This window comes from Myotis myotis, unplaced genomic scaffold (genome assembly GCF_014108235.1).
Source record: "Myotis myotis isolate mMyoMyo1 unplaced genomic scaffold, mMyoMyo1.p scaffold_m19_p_14, whole genome shotgun sequence".
Classification (NCBI taxonomy): Eukaryota; Metazoa; Chordata; class Mammalia; order Chiroptera; family Vespertilionidae; genus Myotis; species Myotis myotis.
Genome location: NW_023416318.1, coordinates 36,592,271 through 36,608,667, shown reverse-complemented (window position 1 = coordinate 36,608,667; position 16,397 = coordinate 36,592,271). Strand labels below are relative to the sequence as shown.

Below are 16,397 nucleotides of genomic sequence, written 5' to 3'. Positions count from 1 at the left end.
TCAGAAAATTAAAGTATATCAATGTTAAATGTTCTGAGAGTCATCAATTTTAAACACTCCCCTGTGGTCAAAGCTTTTGCTTTCTAGCAAGTTTCCAAGTGAAGCTTCTGGTCTTGGGACCATACTTTGGAAACCAGTAATTTAATTCAATAATCTACCCTCCACCAACTCACATGAAGGTACTAATTGTAAGTCCGTTTATCTTTCAGGAAAGACTTTAGGTGAAAAAGCTGTTACTAGAGCCCCCATGAATGGACACTGTCATCTGTGGTAAGTACATAGAATTTATGCAGCCTTCAAATTCTAACATGCCTCTCTGAATTACAATGAAATGTAAAAACATGATTGACTTATTTAACCTGTCTGTCACATTCGCTGAAAAACCTATTTAGTAGATAACAGTAACTGTTCTTGTTCTGTTTATTCTCAGGTATTTTTCATTGTGTATATTTTAAATACATTTAAGGTGAACTTTTATTGAAGATTTCATAAGTGAATCTACCAAGTCCAGTGGCTTTGAATTTGATAAATTCTAATTAAAACTAATTTAACATAACTTAAAAAAACAATACACAAAAGCTAAAATGATGCTGTGTTTCTAACCCAAATGGAGTGATGAAGTTGAATAGTTGCAACAGAGACGCTCTGACCTCAGAATCGAACATGTTTGCTCGCTGGCCCTGCAGCAAAAGTTTGCAGACCCATGGTTCACAGGGCTATGTGATGGTTTATAAGCCTTCATTTTGAAATAAAAGGCGAAATCCTTAGGAATAATTATCGTAAAAGACTAACACTGAGGGAATAACTGAAAAACCATATTATTTTAAAGGCTTGTTTTTCATCTTCATCTTTTCCAGAATGAAATTGCTTTGTAACTTTAAGGCTACACAAGCTTTCTGTTCTGGAATCAAGAGACTAAAACCACCAATGGATTTGCAGTTTGTTAGCCAAATTGGCCTGACCTTAATTATAAATAATGTCTTACATATTTGTTGTGCTCTACTGTTCACAAATTATATCCACATGCCTCGGAGCATGTGATTCACAGAACAACTTGTTTTCATTTTACAGATGAGGTAAGCAAGGCTGTGTGTGTGTTGATGAGTAGATTAATATCCAAGGCTCACACAACAAATGGAAAAACAAAGGCAGAGCTTATGTTCTTAAATACTCAGTATTCTATCACATTATTCTCCCTCTGCTTTTGTCCAGTATAAATAGCATTCATGCTCAGGCAGAAGTGCTGCAGGACAATGAACGGAGTTGTTTTAGTAGTTGTTGAAAAAGAATGTTTGTCGATTATTAAAGATATATTACATATCAATGCCAATAAAATACAGAATTTTTGTCAAGATGCGTGTAGTTAGAATGACCTCTAGGTGGAGGCAATAGACCATGTTGTGAATTAACTTTCTTCAGCGTTCCCATGGACTTGAGAGTTTAGGAAGTAACAACTTAAGTTACATTTTTAATGCTGAACAATGTAAAAAACAACAGCACCCACCCAGAGACGTAGGTGGAACTGATCGCCAGAAAAGCAGTGCTGATCCTTTGGGAAAAGTGGTCAGGTGTATTGTGAATTTATGATATGTAGGAAGATACATAGTACTTTAGACTTTAAAGAAGCAGACTTCTGAAGGGAGTATAAAAAAAATAAGACTCTAGTGACAGCTTATTTATAAGGGAAAATGTACATATTTCATGTAATGATTTCATAAATCGCATGTTTTTTTTCTTAAGAGTAACTTGGAGAGAATGTGCTGAGAGCACTATAAAAGCCTAGAACTACCACATGTGCATTAAGTAGTTCTCATTTTCAGAAATTAGAAGGTTGATTCCACCACTGTAGATCAGTGAACATAGATTCTTTTCCTTTAATTCCAGCCCTGATGGTTAGTTGGGTTGTTCTCTGAATCTCTGGATAAGGACGTTCAAATAGACCCAACATAGATTTTCTTAAAATGTGACATGGTCTTTTTTTTTTTCTTTGCTAGTAGATAGAATAGGGAAATGGAGCTAGTGTATCTGGATTTAAGCAAGGCATTAAGGCAAGTTCACTCCTAAAATTCTTGTGAACAAGATGTAGAAATGTGGGCAAGCTTCTGCACTGTCCATGCTGACAGGAGGGTTTGGGCCTCATTATTCCACAGAATAGCGATTGTCAATATCCTTGTCAACCTAGAGATGATTCTAGAGTTCCAGGTCTATGTCTTAAACACTAGCGTGATTAGTAGTTTTGTCACTGGGGAAAGATATAGAAGGCATTTTTATAAAAATTAGAAAATAGCATAAATTAGGAGGAACAGGGCATATGATGGATAACAGTAGTAATTAAGAAGATTTTCACGTTAAAAGCTACAGAACAAGGTGTTAACTAATAGGAATAATATGGAAGGAAGGAAGGGGAGAAAGTGTCAAAATTTAAGAACATTAGGGACAAACAGATGAAAATTTGAATAAAGTGGAATTTAGTTAATAATTTGTTAATGTTGGTTCATTGTGAAGATATATCAGTATTGGAGGTCAATATTGATACAGGTGTGATAAATATAGTCTAGTAATGTAAGATGAAAACAATAGAGAAAATTGGATATGGGTACATGAGAACTCTGTGCTGTCTTTGCACCTTTCCTGAACATCACAAGCTACTTTGAAATAAAAGTTTATTTTTTAAAAAGTGGCCTAAGGTTTTAAGTCCAAATAAGTTACAACACCCATAACAAAAGTGGGGAGTTTGGATACGCAGTTGTGTGGAACTTTACTCCACATTCTGGAACCCTCTGGGAGGAATGACAGAACAGAGAGCATTTCAAAAGAGCGTGGAAGGGCCCTAATCCGTTTGGCTCAGTGGATAGAACGTCGGCCTGCAGACTGAAAGGTCCCAGGTTCGATTCCAGTCAAGGGCACATCCCCAGTAGGAGGTGTGTAGGAGGCAGCTGATCGATGTTTCTAACTCTCTATCCCTCTCCCTTCTTCTCTGTAAAATCAATAAAATATATATTTTTTTAAAAAAAAGCATCGAAGGGACAGTAGTGGCTACCACTGATGAGCTCAAGAGTCTTTCTCCTGTCATCTCATCACAAATTCTCTGGTGGCTGCAGAGATGTATGTGAAATGCACTCTGATTTGACAATTTGCGAGTGGTAGTATGTATCTGCTCATCTAGTAAGTGTTCACATCATTTTTAGTAGGTTGACTTAGTCATCATTCTTGCTTCCACAGTCGCAGATTCCATTGATGATGTAGAAACTGGGAAGGTAGGAAGTCAAAAAGTCATAATTGAGAAGTGGTCATTTCATTGGTTGTGCCTAAGTTACGTGAACTATGTGATCTTTTGTGTCCTGAAACAGTGTTACTTTTCCAAAATAAGAAAATTGTTCACTTCATATCCATACTTGAAAGTTACGCTTATCCACAGAAACAGCAGAGTTCAGTAACACCCAGAATTCCCTTTTTCGTTTCAGTTAGAATGATGCAGGTGAAAATTAACACCTCCTCTTGAAATGCTTAGGCAAAGGAATATTTTGCCTAATACAGGAACACTCTGAAATAAATGCTCCAAAGACTTTTGCACAGACAGAAGCACTCTGAATGTGAAAAGTAATATATCCCCAATTTTTAGAGTGAGCAAATTGCTGAACAGACATCATATTTAATTTATAGTCAAGTAATTATTTATGTAAATTTTATGTTCCCATTGGGAAAAAAAGTAAACAGTCCACGGGCGGCTCTGTTCTAGTAATGCAGTGTTTCCAAGGAAGGGTAGAAGGACATGGGAAATTTTTTGGAAAAGCTTATTCTACAATTACCTTTGACTTCACTTAGTTTGAGTCATCATACTTATTTTTATCTTGAAATGACATTAAAGGAGGCCATGACATTTTAATTTTAATTTTTAAAGAAGAAGCGGGGGCTTGTTGATCCAATGTATTTTTCAATTTAATGCTTTCATGATTAGATTTTTTTCTGAGAGCCTCTTTGTGACTTTAATGTTGATGATGTTGATAGTGGCAGCTAACATTTCTTGAAACTCACTATATGCCAGGCAGTATTCCAAGCAATTACATGTTTTGGGTATCTACCCTCACAGCATGCGTATGAGATAGATGGTGGTGGTGTCCTCAGTTATAGATGAGGAAACTGGTCTCACATTCATGTCAAGTATTCATTGTTTTCAGGGCCCTTGCATCCACATGAATACTTTTGTTAAATATTAATGACTACTTCAAAGACATTTTTAGAGATATACTTTTTATTGATTTCAGAAGGAAGGGAGAGGGAGAGAAAGATAGAAACATCAATAATGAGAGAGAATCACTGATTGGCTGCCTCCTGCGCACTCCACACCGCGGATTGAGCCTGAAACCTGGGCATATGCCCTGATTGGGAATCAAACCATGACCTCCTGGAGCATAAGTTGATGCTCAACCACTGAGCCACACCAGCTGGGCCAAAGACATTTTTTAACTGTTATATTTGATGGTATTTGAATAAGTTCACACAATATCCACTGTTTTTACTTTTTTCAGGTATGCGGTTTTGTGTGGCTATGTATCTGAGTTTGAGGGCTTACAAAACAAAGTCAACTATGGATATTGCTTCAAGGTATTTCTTGATATAAAAAATGTTTTGGGCCAGGGCGGGGCAAAAATGTTTTAATGTAGCTATATATTCCATTAACATGTCTAAATGAAATTATTCAACAAATTAACCTCTACGAATTCATCCTTTTTATTTAAATAAAATGAAATGACATTCTTCAAATAGTACTGTGCCAAAAGGAATCAAACTGTTTGGGTGATTAGAGATTATTATTATTCTAGATCTTAAAAAAAGTCACATAGTAGACAAGTATAATTTTTTCAAAGATAGAGAATTAGCCTGTTGGCCATGAGCTCACCAATACTGTAAGCATGACTGGACTAATTATTAACATTTTCTGCATATCGATTTACAGGTAGAGTAGAATCCAATCTCAGCCTTAAAATGACCATGGTAGATGAATAAAATAAGTAATGCAATACACGTCATGTATCATGTGCCTGTAGTTGTCATAGCTCAATAAATAACCCCTCAGTTTCAGTAATTATAGTGATGGGCAGAAAGTTCTTTGTTCTTCAACCCCCTGTAACCATTTGATGATGTCAGTGGAGTAGATTCCTCTCCCATCCAGTTCTGCTATTTTTTCCTCCATTGTACCCTCATCATTTGATATTTGTAAGCTTGCCTCTGAATCAAAAACTTAGCTGGGCAAGTCATAGGCAGATAATAATGTGACTGGGCATTTTCTGTTTTTATAGTGACACTAGAGGCCCAGTGTACGAAATTTGTGCACGGGTAGGGTACCTAGGCCTGGCCGGTGATCAGGGCCGATCAGGTTCCCTTGCCTCCCTGCCTCCCCACCTCCTCCTTCCCTTGTTCCCTCAGAGTCCCACTGCTGCTGCTGCTGCTGCTACTAGTTGCCTGCCATGTTTCGCGCCACCCCCTGGTGGTCAGCACACGTCATGCGAGCCATCAAACTCCCATTCTCCCAGTCGAACTCCCGAGGGGACACTTTGCATATTAGCTTTTTATATATATAGATTTTGGCTTTAACGTATCTGTCGTCTTATTAAATCATAGTCACAGTTCTGGTTCTAATTCTGAGCAATCATGTTTGGTAATGAATTATTGATAATAATGAGTTGTGTTAATGATAGGGATTGAGGAGGAAGATGAAACAACATTGTAAAGTTTCTTTGAATTTACTAGTCACAGTTCCATACAACGTTACCTTGAAACCTTGGGAGATGATTTTTCTTTGGGATTTTCTTTCAGGAACATCTAGATAAAGCAATCCAATTATTACCTGCAGAACCCTTTTTGTATTACCTCAATGGAAGATACTGTTATGCTGTAAGTTTTTATTTATAAATCTTATTTGAATATATTCTGATTGTATGATATATTTTTAGTGACTTATTTATTCTTTTATTGTTTTACCTAGTGCCTACTATAAGGAAATAGAAACATTACAAACTTTGAGTTTATAAATTTATATTTTATAACTTATATTTTTGTTTTATATTTACATTTTATATATTTATTTTAAATAATATGTAAATTTTCTTCCTTTACTGCTTTTCTGTTTCCCCTTGTAGCAGGCACATTATCTCCCTCTGTGCTCTCTTGGGGGGTGTTGGTGCACTACTCTCTGTTGTTTGGGAGCATGTTTTTCATTCAGAGTTGATTGAGTATAAATTATGTGCTCACTGGCCAGAAGATAGATAAAGCACTGTCCTTTTGTTCAAAACCTTAATTTAGAAAGGGACACAAGACATATAGAAATAAAGGCAGCTGCTAAGTCTAAGACCAAGTGACTTAAATGACATTAGTTTGTGGAAAATTAACAGAATGTGAAAATAATACTTAAGAAATGCAGGAAAAATTACCCTGAAGATAAATGCTATTTCTGAATGAGAAAATTCAGGTAAGCAAGAAAGGAAACTTTTAAAACGAGGCTTGAAGAGGATTAGGGATGAAGAAGGAAGCTTGCTTTTATTGAACACCTGCTACACATCAGATAAGCATTTTATGCCTTACATTTCTTATCTCAAATAATCCTATAATGGCTCTGATAATAATAATTTTCTCAAATAATCTCTTATAAGCAGTTTTTATTATTCCAGTTTTAAGTGTTAAGAATCTGAGTCTTCTTAAAGGTAGGAGACTCTTCTATAGTTTAAAAACCATTGACCTAACCTCACATGAGTCTGGAACTTGAATGTATATTATTTGTTTAGGCTTCAAACACCCAGGAGGGAAATTTTAATGCAAAAATGAAACCTGATGTTCATGCCATGGACGAATGGCAGAAGCTCATGCTAATCCTCTGCAGAGGAGTGTGCCTTCACACAGGCCTTATCAATCTCCCGCAGAGAGGCCCCGCGAGAATGAGTTCACCATCAACAATAATGCAGTGCACGGGAAATAAGCCACCAGGAATGGAGAGCTACAGAAACAACAAAAGAATAGAAATAGTTTTAAAAGGACTTTAGATTGTGGAAACATGGACTACAGTAAAGTATATCATTTGGCATTAGAAGAAAACTCATTGAAAAGTTGTAGCAGTAGATGGGTACCACTAAAGAGAGCATTAGACAACTCTAAGGTAGATCTGAAGAAGTTACCTAGAATGTAGAACAGAGGAACAAAAGGATGGAAAATATGAAGGAGAGATAAAAACACATAGAAAGTAACTAAGGACACCACACAGTAATTAATTTTTACCCACCGCTTTTGGTAATGAAAAGGACAAGAAGACAAAAAAAAATATTAAGAGCATCAATACCCTTTTAAGTATTCATTTCTGAGTCCTTTTAATCTTTTATAATAAACATCTAATATTCATATTTGGGGAAAATGAAAAAGTTTTAAAAGAAAACAAAAAACAAAAGGTAATATGGAATTTAACTTTGATGGTTATTGGTTTAAAAATGTCCCCTGGATTGTGAATATGTAAATTGGGCCCTCACTCTACATTCCCTCGGGGTTGAGAATTGTCCACCTGTTTAAATTTCTGAGATGCTTCCATCTGGGTCAGGTTAGCAGCATGGAGGAGGCGGGAAGAAAGCAAAGGCAGGATCTTGTCGCTAGTACCACTATGCCAAGAAACATTTTGCCATCATCTGAGAGTCATGGATCAGATGCACAAAGTTAATTTAACATTATTCTTTACCCCCACCCCAATTTGAAATCTTCTTACAAGTATTTCAAATTGGTTTTGTAGCCAATGCTTTTAGAGTTCAGAGTTGTTGTTTTTTTTACCTTTAATACTTTTTATTTTATCAGAGTTTTTTGAACTATGAAAAAGGAAGTAAAATATTAATACCATAAAGCTGATATCTCTCATGTTATTTATGGATATGTATTTAGATGTATTATATGCATATACGTACATAGTTACATACATAAACATCTAATTGGGAAGAGATTATCCATTCAAAAGGCGAACACTTTCTAAGAGTGATGTTGCTCTGCATTTACAGGTCTCGAAACTGAGCTGGATTGAGAAAAAGATGGCTGCTACTCTGTTTGGAAAAATACCAACCTCAACTATACAAGAAGCTTTGCAAAATTTCCTTAAGGTGTATTTTGTCTATCCATTATTTTAGTGTCACACTGGGTTCTATCTGGGTCAGTCTTTCCTACCTTTCCTTGTCAAGGAAATTGTTCTTGTCTCCTCGTGTAGATCTCTAACAGTTTGAATCCTAGTTCTGTTTTAAGCCTCTCATAATGTGAGTTACGTTTTAAATCCAAGCGGCAGCTGTTTATGCCCAAGGTCCCAGGTACAACAGCCCTTACTACCAAATCCAAGAGCAACTCTTCAGGTCATGGGAATATGTTTTAAAAAAATTTATGCCCTGATTATTAGACTTGGTCTCAAATACTCCCGATTAGCCTAATGTAGACACAGTTTAATCTTAAAGAACCAAAAGATGCCAAAAGGAAGAGTTATTTTAAAAGTCATTCCATAAGTTGTGGACAAGTCTATGAAACATTTTTGGGGCATCAAATCAAATCAGTATTTTCATTGGTGTTTTAAAATGTATAATTGCTATACGAATAAAACTCTAAGCAGTACTGTGTGTGCGCGCACATGTAAATGTGTAATATACCCACATATATAACTGACTTCCTGTTGTGCTAATCCCCTCACCTTTGTCTAGAATTAATTATAGATTCTTATAGGTACTAAGGTATTCCCCCCCACACACACCTATGATTTCAGATTTGTAACAATACAGACAAAATCAGGCTTTGAACCTGATATTGTCCAACATATTGTACCTGCTGATATTTTTGGGGGGGCGCGGGGGTAGGGTGTGCTTCAAGGATTAACCTTGTAGAACTGAGAGGGAATTAGAGATCATATAGTCTAAAATGAGAACTAGATTTCATTGCACTTTCTGAACAGGGACTAGTGGCTGCCTAGAATGCTTGCCAGTGGCTCAGTTGGTTGGGAGTACACGACCAGTTATTTTTGTTCTCTAAAGGAAAAGAGAGAGGATAGAGAAGAAGAAGTGGGGAGATGGTTCTACAAAGAAATCCCCAAACCTTAAAGGATCCCATTGCTTTGTAAGCTTTATGACCATGATAATAATTTCATTGTAATGGATAAGCTAAAAAGCTATTTTGCACCCAAAGGATACTTTGAAACCAATAAAAGGACTCAGATGAGAGACAACCAACCTAAATTCTTAGGGCAGTTTGAATCAATTTGGTTAATATTTGATTTATTGAAGTATGTCCTCTCCACTGGTGGTTTTTGTTGCTTGAATATCACCCTGTTTTTCTTTTTTCTGTTTTCTCTGAAAATCAGGTTGAAGAGCTACACCCTGGTTTTTCGAAGTCCAATTACATGTACCTTTCCAAGGTAATGAAAACGGCTGTTTTAATATCACTTTGACTCCATTACATAAAAGATGATTACCTTTGACATCGGTTCTTCTCCATTTCTAGTGTTACAGGGATCTTAAGCAAACAGAGAATGCCATGAAGTTCCATGATTTGGCAGAGCAGCTTCCTTGTATTACCAAAGAGGTAAGCCCAGACGGTGCCAAAGAGCGCTATTATTTTACCAGGACTACCCCAGCTTCCCATGTGAACAGTGGCTGGCATACATCTGGAGCTTTCTTCTATACTAAAACCTCTTCACTTGGACTTACGTGAACTACGAAGCTTTAAAGCTTGCTGTAGGTAGCCTTTCACCAGGAGACCCCTTGTGTCTTTAAAGGACTCACAAATCATGGGCTGGCAGTTAACCCATCCTGATACTTGTTAGGTGTGAGACAGCAGGTAATGGGACAAGCCCCAGCAGAAAGAGTGGGGATAGCATAATTCTGGAGAGCTGGTGATTAGACCTCCATAGGCAGCTAGACAGGCTGCCTACCTTTGAACAAGAGGAGTGTCTGTGGGTTTGCCATCATCAGTCCCCAGAGTTAGGGTTAGCCTTTTTTCCTAGTGTCCTTGTGTTCCAGCACCTAACCACTAATTTAGCAGACATTTATTTAGGGCTTCTAGGTGCCAGGCACTGAACTAGCCCTAGGGCAACAAAGATAAACAAATTATGGCATTTTTATAAGTTCTTTTAAGTAATACATTAACACCCTAGGTTACTCATCATATTTTCTCACAACTTTCACAACATACTGTTTTGATAGAAGGTAAACTTCTAGTGGATTGGACATTACAGTTGAGTCAGTGTATTAATGTTTATGATTAAAGCCATTGAAGAGCTTTCAGTTTAAAAAAAAAAATCTAGCTAGCAGCTACTTCAAACATCTGTGTTGTCCAGTTTTCCTCATGTGTTTATTTTAAATGTATTACATTCCTTAAATTCTTTCTGATAGGTGCTTGGTAAATGTTTGTTAAATATAAAAATGAATAGGATATCCTACCACTTGAATTTATTGCCACTGTTTCTAACTTACACACTTGTTTTAAAGAAACAACAATATATGGAGTCCTATAAAACATATGGCTAAAAGTATAAAATTAAATATCATAAACATTATTTTTAAACATATATATCTTTTTTAATTTATTTTATTTTATTTTTATTTTTTTAAAATTAAATCTTTATTGTTCAGATTATTACAGTTGTTCCTCTCTTCCCCCCCCCCCCCATAGCTCCCCTCCACCCGGTTCCCACCCCACCCTCTGCCCTTACACCCCCCCGCCACTGTCCCCATCCATAGGTGTAAGATTTTTGTCCAGTCTCTTCCCGCACCCCCCACACCCCTTCCCCGCCCAGAATAGTCAGTCCATTCCCTTTCTATGCCCCTGATTCTATTATATTCACCAGTTTATTCTGTTCATCAGATTAATTATTCACTTGATTTTTAGATTCACTTCTTGATAGATGTGTATTTGTTGTTCATAATTTGTATCTTTACCTTTTTCTTCTTCTTCCTCTTCTTAAAGGATACCTTTCAGCATTTCATATAATACTGGTTTGGTGGTGATGAACTCCTTTAGCTTTTTCTTATCTGTGAAGCTCTTTATCTGACCTTCAATTCTGAATGATAGCTTTGCTGAGTAAAGTAATCTTGGTTGTAGGTTCTTGGTATTCATCACTTTGAATATTTCTTGCCACTCCCTTCTGGCCTGCATAGTTTGTCTTGAGAAATCAGCTGACAGTCATATGGGTACTCCCTTGTAGGTAACTGACTGTTTTTCTCTTGCTGCTTTTAAGATTCTCTCTTTGTCTTTTGCTCTTGGCATTTTAATTATGTGTCTTGGTGTGGTCCTCTTTGGATTCCTTTTGTTTGGGGTTCTCTGTGCTTCCTGGACTTGTAAGTCTATTTCTTTCACCAGGTAGGGCAAGTTTTCTGTCATTATTTCTTTAAATTGGTTTTCGACATCTTGCTCTCTCTCTTCTTCTGGCACCCCCATAATTCGGATGTTGGTACGCTTGAAGTTGTCCCAGAGGCTCCTTACACCGTCTTTATATCTTTGGATTCTTTTTTCTTTTTGTTTTTTCAGTTGGATGTTTTTTGCTTCTTTGTATTTCAAATCTTTGACTTGATTCTTGTGATCCTCTAGTCTGCTGTTGGGAGTCTGTATAATATTCTTTATTTCAGTCAGTGTATGCTTAATTTCTAGTTGGTTCTTTTTCATATCCTTGAGGGTCTCACTAGATTTCTTGAGGGTCTCACTAAATTTATCGGCGGTTTCTAGAAAATTCTTGTAAAAACCTTTTAAGTGTGGTTTTGAACGCTATATCCAGTAGTTTGCTTTCCTCCATTTCTGTCATTTGTGACCTGTTTCTTTGTCTCCGCATTTTTTATGCTTCCCTGTGTTGATAGAGTGGCTTTCTGTGCTAGGTGTCCTATAGGGCCCAGTGGCTCAGCCTCACCAATTACCTGAGGTGGACACTCTTGGTGCACCCCTTTATGGGCTTTGTGCACAGTCTTGTTGTAGTTAAGCCTTGATTGTTGAGGTATCACTGGGAGGAATTGACCTCCAGGCCAATTGGCTGTGAGAATCAGCTGTGTCTACAGTGGGAGAACTTCTGTGCTAGAGACACCCTTCTGGGGCAAGACTTGCTTCAGTGGGGCTTTAATGCTCACTGAATCTGCCCCCTGAGTGTGTCCCTTATGGATCTGAGGAGTTGTAATCTGGATGGTCCCACTCTGACCACTGGGTAAACTGGCTCTTGGATCTCTAAGGAGGTGCTAATTTAGCCTCTGCCTGAGGCTACCCAGCAGGAGCTATGGAGAGATCTGCAGATTCCTCTTCTTTGTTTGGGTTTGGAGGTGCCCAGATGAGGCCCAGCTGTGAAGCAATGCAAGCTGCTGTGGGGCCTTGGGCCTTCTTTTAGAAGTTCTGGGTCTCTCTGACTCAGCTGCAGTTTGTTAGGTAATTTTCAGATTGCAAAGGGCCAGGCCTTTCATATGCAAAAGCCTCTGCACACAGCTTGGGTGGGGCGAGGTCTCAGGGAATCAACAGGGTGGAGCAAACAGCTATGGCTGATCCTCAGTCCTACCCTAAGAGGCCCCGCATCTCAGTGTCCTGGTAATCGCTACAAGCACCTCTGAGAAAAAGCTGCCCTCGAGTTCTGACCGATGCCAGACAGTCCAGTTTCTCCCCATATGAGTCTGGGTCCCCAGAGACTCGCCCAGAACTGGAGTTCAGAGCAGTCGAGAGCTTGAGACTCCCTCCCGATTGAAAAAGACAACAGCATCCTCAGTTGCCAGCCCTTCCACGTGCGCCTCCGTACCTCTGCACTTTACTTCCGCACCTCCTCTGAGTCTCAGTGTGCTTTTCTCTTTCCTTCTAGTTGTAGAATTTCCACTCGGCCAGCCTTCCTGTGGTTCTGGATGATATCCATTTTGTCTTTTAGTTATATTTTTGAAGTTGTTGTGGGAGGCAGCAATTTCCGGTGTTTACCTATGCCGCCATCTTGGTTTCTCTCTCTATATATATCTTTATTGATTTCAGAGAGGAAGGGAGAGGGAGAGGGAGATAGAAACATCAATGATGAGGGAGAATCATTGATCAGCTGCCTCCTGCACACCTCCTACTGTGGATTGAGCCTGCAACCCAGGCACGTGCCCTCACTGGGAATCGAATCGTAGCCTCCTGGTTCACAGGTCGACACTCACCACTTAGCCACATCGACTGGGCAAACATATATGGTTTTTAATCTTACCTATAAAGTCCCTGAGAATGTCAGGAAAGAAATGTGTATTTGCCTGTGTGGGACTTACAGCGGAATCTCAGATTTCTTCAGATCCTGCTGCTAGGGCTAGGACTTCTTCCATATCTTAGAGTTGAAGAAGAAAACAGTGTTATCATTAACACTCTCCTTCCTGTTTGCTACCCCTCCACACCTGGTGGAGGAAGAGCCTGGACATAGTTCTCCACGGTACTCATGTTCTCAGAGATCTGAATCATGCCTGGTCCTCAGAAAGCCACATTTTTGTTGTAATGGTCATTCAAAAAAGTCTCCCCCCAATCAACAGAGTTCTACTTCCAAGTACTTGAGTATCAGGAGGAATGTGTGAATTTTCATTGTGCATTTGTGTTTTCTTTATAGGATAAAAATGCAGAGGAAGAGATGAAAAAAATAAGCATTGCCTTGAAGAAGTAAATAAAAGAACTTACTCTTCAAAAAATTAGATGTGGTCTACTAAATATTAAACTTATCAAAGTCGTGTTTTTTATTATCCTCTTTTTATGTAAGGGTAATATACTCAGATTTGAAGGGAAAGTCATGTTTCTGTAGAATGCATTCTCTAGTACAGCTGTGGGCAAACTACGGCCCGCGGGCCAGATCCGGCCCATTTGAAATGAATAAAACTATTGAAAAAAAGACCGTACCCTTTTATGTAATGATGTTTACTTTGAATTTATAGTAGTTCACACAAACACTCCATCCATGCTTTTGTTCTGGCCCTCCAGTCCAGTTTAAGAACCCATTGTGGCCCTCGAGTCAAAAAGTTTGCCCACCCCTGCTCTAGTAGAACAACACCAATCATGTTATTTGGAGAAGTCTGTTTCCTATAATATCAGTAAAATGATCTTTAAAAAATGTATGCTTTATATTTTTCCTATCAACAAACTGTAGTCTTCAGAATCTTTCTTTAAATCTTTCTTTAAATAAAATACTTAAATCAATCCAATAAAATGGACTCCGGTGAGTGTTTTATTGTTGCTTCAATGGAAACTTTACAAAACAATTTCATTAATGTGGATGAAAAATGGAAAAGTGGGCAAAGGATGTGAACTAGTCATTGGTAAAAGAGAAAATATAGCCCGGCCGGCGTGGCTCAGTGGTTGAGCATCGACCTATGAACCAGAAGGTCATAGTAGATTACTGCTCAAAGCACATGCCTGGGTTGCAAGCTCAGTTCCCAATAGGAGGCGTGCAGGAGGTAGCCAATCAATGACTCTCATCATTGATGTTTCTACCTCTCTCTCCCACTCCTTTCCTCTCTCTGAAGTCTATAAAAACATATTTTTTTTAACAAAAGTTTTAGATGAAAAATGAACCCTGCTTTATCTTCATACTAAACTAATTTTTCCAAGTGTTACCACATCTCCTATTTCAATGAAAGCTTTTTACATGCAGAGATAGGTTAAGAAAGCGATGCCGTCCTCATTTTCCCGTGGAGGAACTGGACCGAAGGTTAGATTTGCTGGAGGTCACATACCTAGCTAATGAGAATAGGAACTCGACCCAGCGGTCCTGGCTCCCTGCCTGGACCTGTACAGCGAGCAAGGAAGGGTCAGAGCCATACAATCAATCTTAAACCATTTAAGATTTAATGGCCGTAGGAACTGTTTCCTTTGTTGCCATTTGCCTTTAAAAAAGTGCTTAAGGCAGCTAAAAAAGATAGCCCTCTAAAAACAAAGAAAGACTTGTTGAAATTTGTGTCACTGTTAACCTAGCCAAGAACATACTAATAATCTCCCACAGTGGGGGGAAATGGTTCATTGGAGGGAAAACAGTAATTTAAGATGGGCTTTGGATGGGAGCTTGGTGTCCATATAAGATAAATTCATGGGGTTCGCCTGGAAAGGAGCCCTGTGCCACTTAGGGGACCGTTTACTTCATCTGGCTGTGGGAATTTCCCCTCAAGATGTTGCTCAGTCATACTTTGTTTCCCTTTTCATTTTGATGCAATTATGTGAATTTTCACTCTTCCATAACTATAATTTACATTTCACAGCATACTTAGTTGAGATTGTGATCTACCTCACAGTTTCAGATGCCCCCCATCAGGACTGTTGCATTGGGCTCTCTGAGTTGACCACAGAAATTTGGGGGTGAGGGAAAAGTTTGTGTGATTTTCCCAAACTCAGCTCTGTATTACCAACACCCGGTTTCTTTACAGAGGCCAGCTTGGAAGTTAATAGCTGCATGTTCCCCCGACCTCCCATGCTGGTCTCAGGCTGGTCATGCTCTCAGCTCCCAGGATGCACAGGGCTGCTGAGGAATGCTCTTCTTTTTTCTTTTAATTTTTAAATGGAATCTGTTGGGGTGACATCTATAATAACAAAAGCATCATATGCTAATTAGACCGGACGTCCTTCCAGACGACCTTCTGGATGAAGCTGGGGCTGCAAGGGAAGTCCGGGTCCCAAATGCCAGAGGGAAGCTGGTGCCAGCAGCCGGGGGAAGGAAGGTCTACTCTTGTGCAAATTTTGTGCATCTGGCCTCTAGTTAGTTAATAAGATTATATAGGTTTGAGGTATACAATTCTGCAATACATCATCTGTATATTGTATTGTGTTCACCACCCCAAGTTGAGTCTCCTTCCATCGCTATTTATGCCCCCTTTACTCTCTTCTACCTCCCCCTACCCTCCCTTTCCCTCTGGTAATCACCATACTGTGTCTATGCCCATGAGCTTTTTTTTTTTTTTTCCGCTAAATCCCTTCACCTTTCTCACCGAGCTCCCAAACCCCTCTGACAACTATTGTCTGTTCTCTGTGCCCATGATTTGTCTCCACAGGAATGCTCTTTTGAACATAGTGAGCTAGATCCCCAACTTCAGTTTCTTGTTCGGGAGAGAAGCCAGTGATCAAAAGAATCAGGCAACCAAGCAGCCTGACTGGCCTCGGTCCTGGCACAGCATTTTCCCAGGTCTGGGGAGGAGCTGCTCACGACTCCATCCCCACAGTGAGTGCTCTATTTCCCAACAACTTGACCCTGTGGACTGTTCCCTAGAAGGGGTGTCTCCTCCTTTTTGCATCAGCTTTATTGAGATAGAAATTACATCTAACAAAATGCACCCATTTAAAGTGTACAGTTTGGTGAGTTAATACAAATTTATGCCGCAGTGTAAACCCTACCACAGTCAAGAGATAAAATATGTGCATCATTCCAGAAAGTTCCCTTGTGTCCC

The 16,397-nt window shown here is 38.8% G+C and overlaps 1 protein-coding gene across 2 annotated transcripts in view; it reads left to right on the top strand.

The window, feature by feature from the left end:
* RMDN2 (regulator of microtubule dynamics 2) overlaps positions 1–13,862 on the top strand; it is a 32,629-nt gene extending 18,767 nt beyond the window's left edge. For both annotated transcript variants that reach the window (XM_036334827.1, XM_036334828.1), the window contains 7 exons: positions 210–270; positions 4,530–4,605; positions 5,818–5,895; positions 8,028–8,126; positions 9,362–9,415; positions 9,502–9,582; positions 13,583–13,862. In XM_036334827.1, the coding sequence (XP_036190720.1) occupies positions 210–270; positions 4,530–4,605; positions 5,818–5,895; positions 8,028–8,126; positions 9,362–9,415; positions 9,502–9,582; positions 13,583–13,636 (503 nt within the window). In that variant the 3' untranslated portion in view covers positions 13,637–13,862. The remainder of the gene's footprint in view (positions 1–209; positions 271–4,529; positions 4,606–5,817; positions 5,896–8,027; positions 8,127–9,361; positions 9,416–9,501; positions 9,583–13,582) is intronic.
* The last annotated feature ends 2,535 nt before the right edge of the window (positions 13,863–16,397 follow it).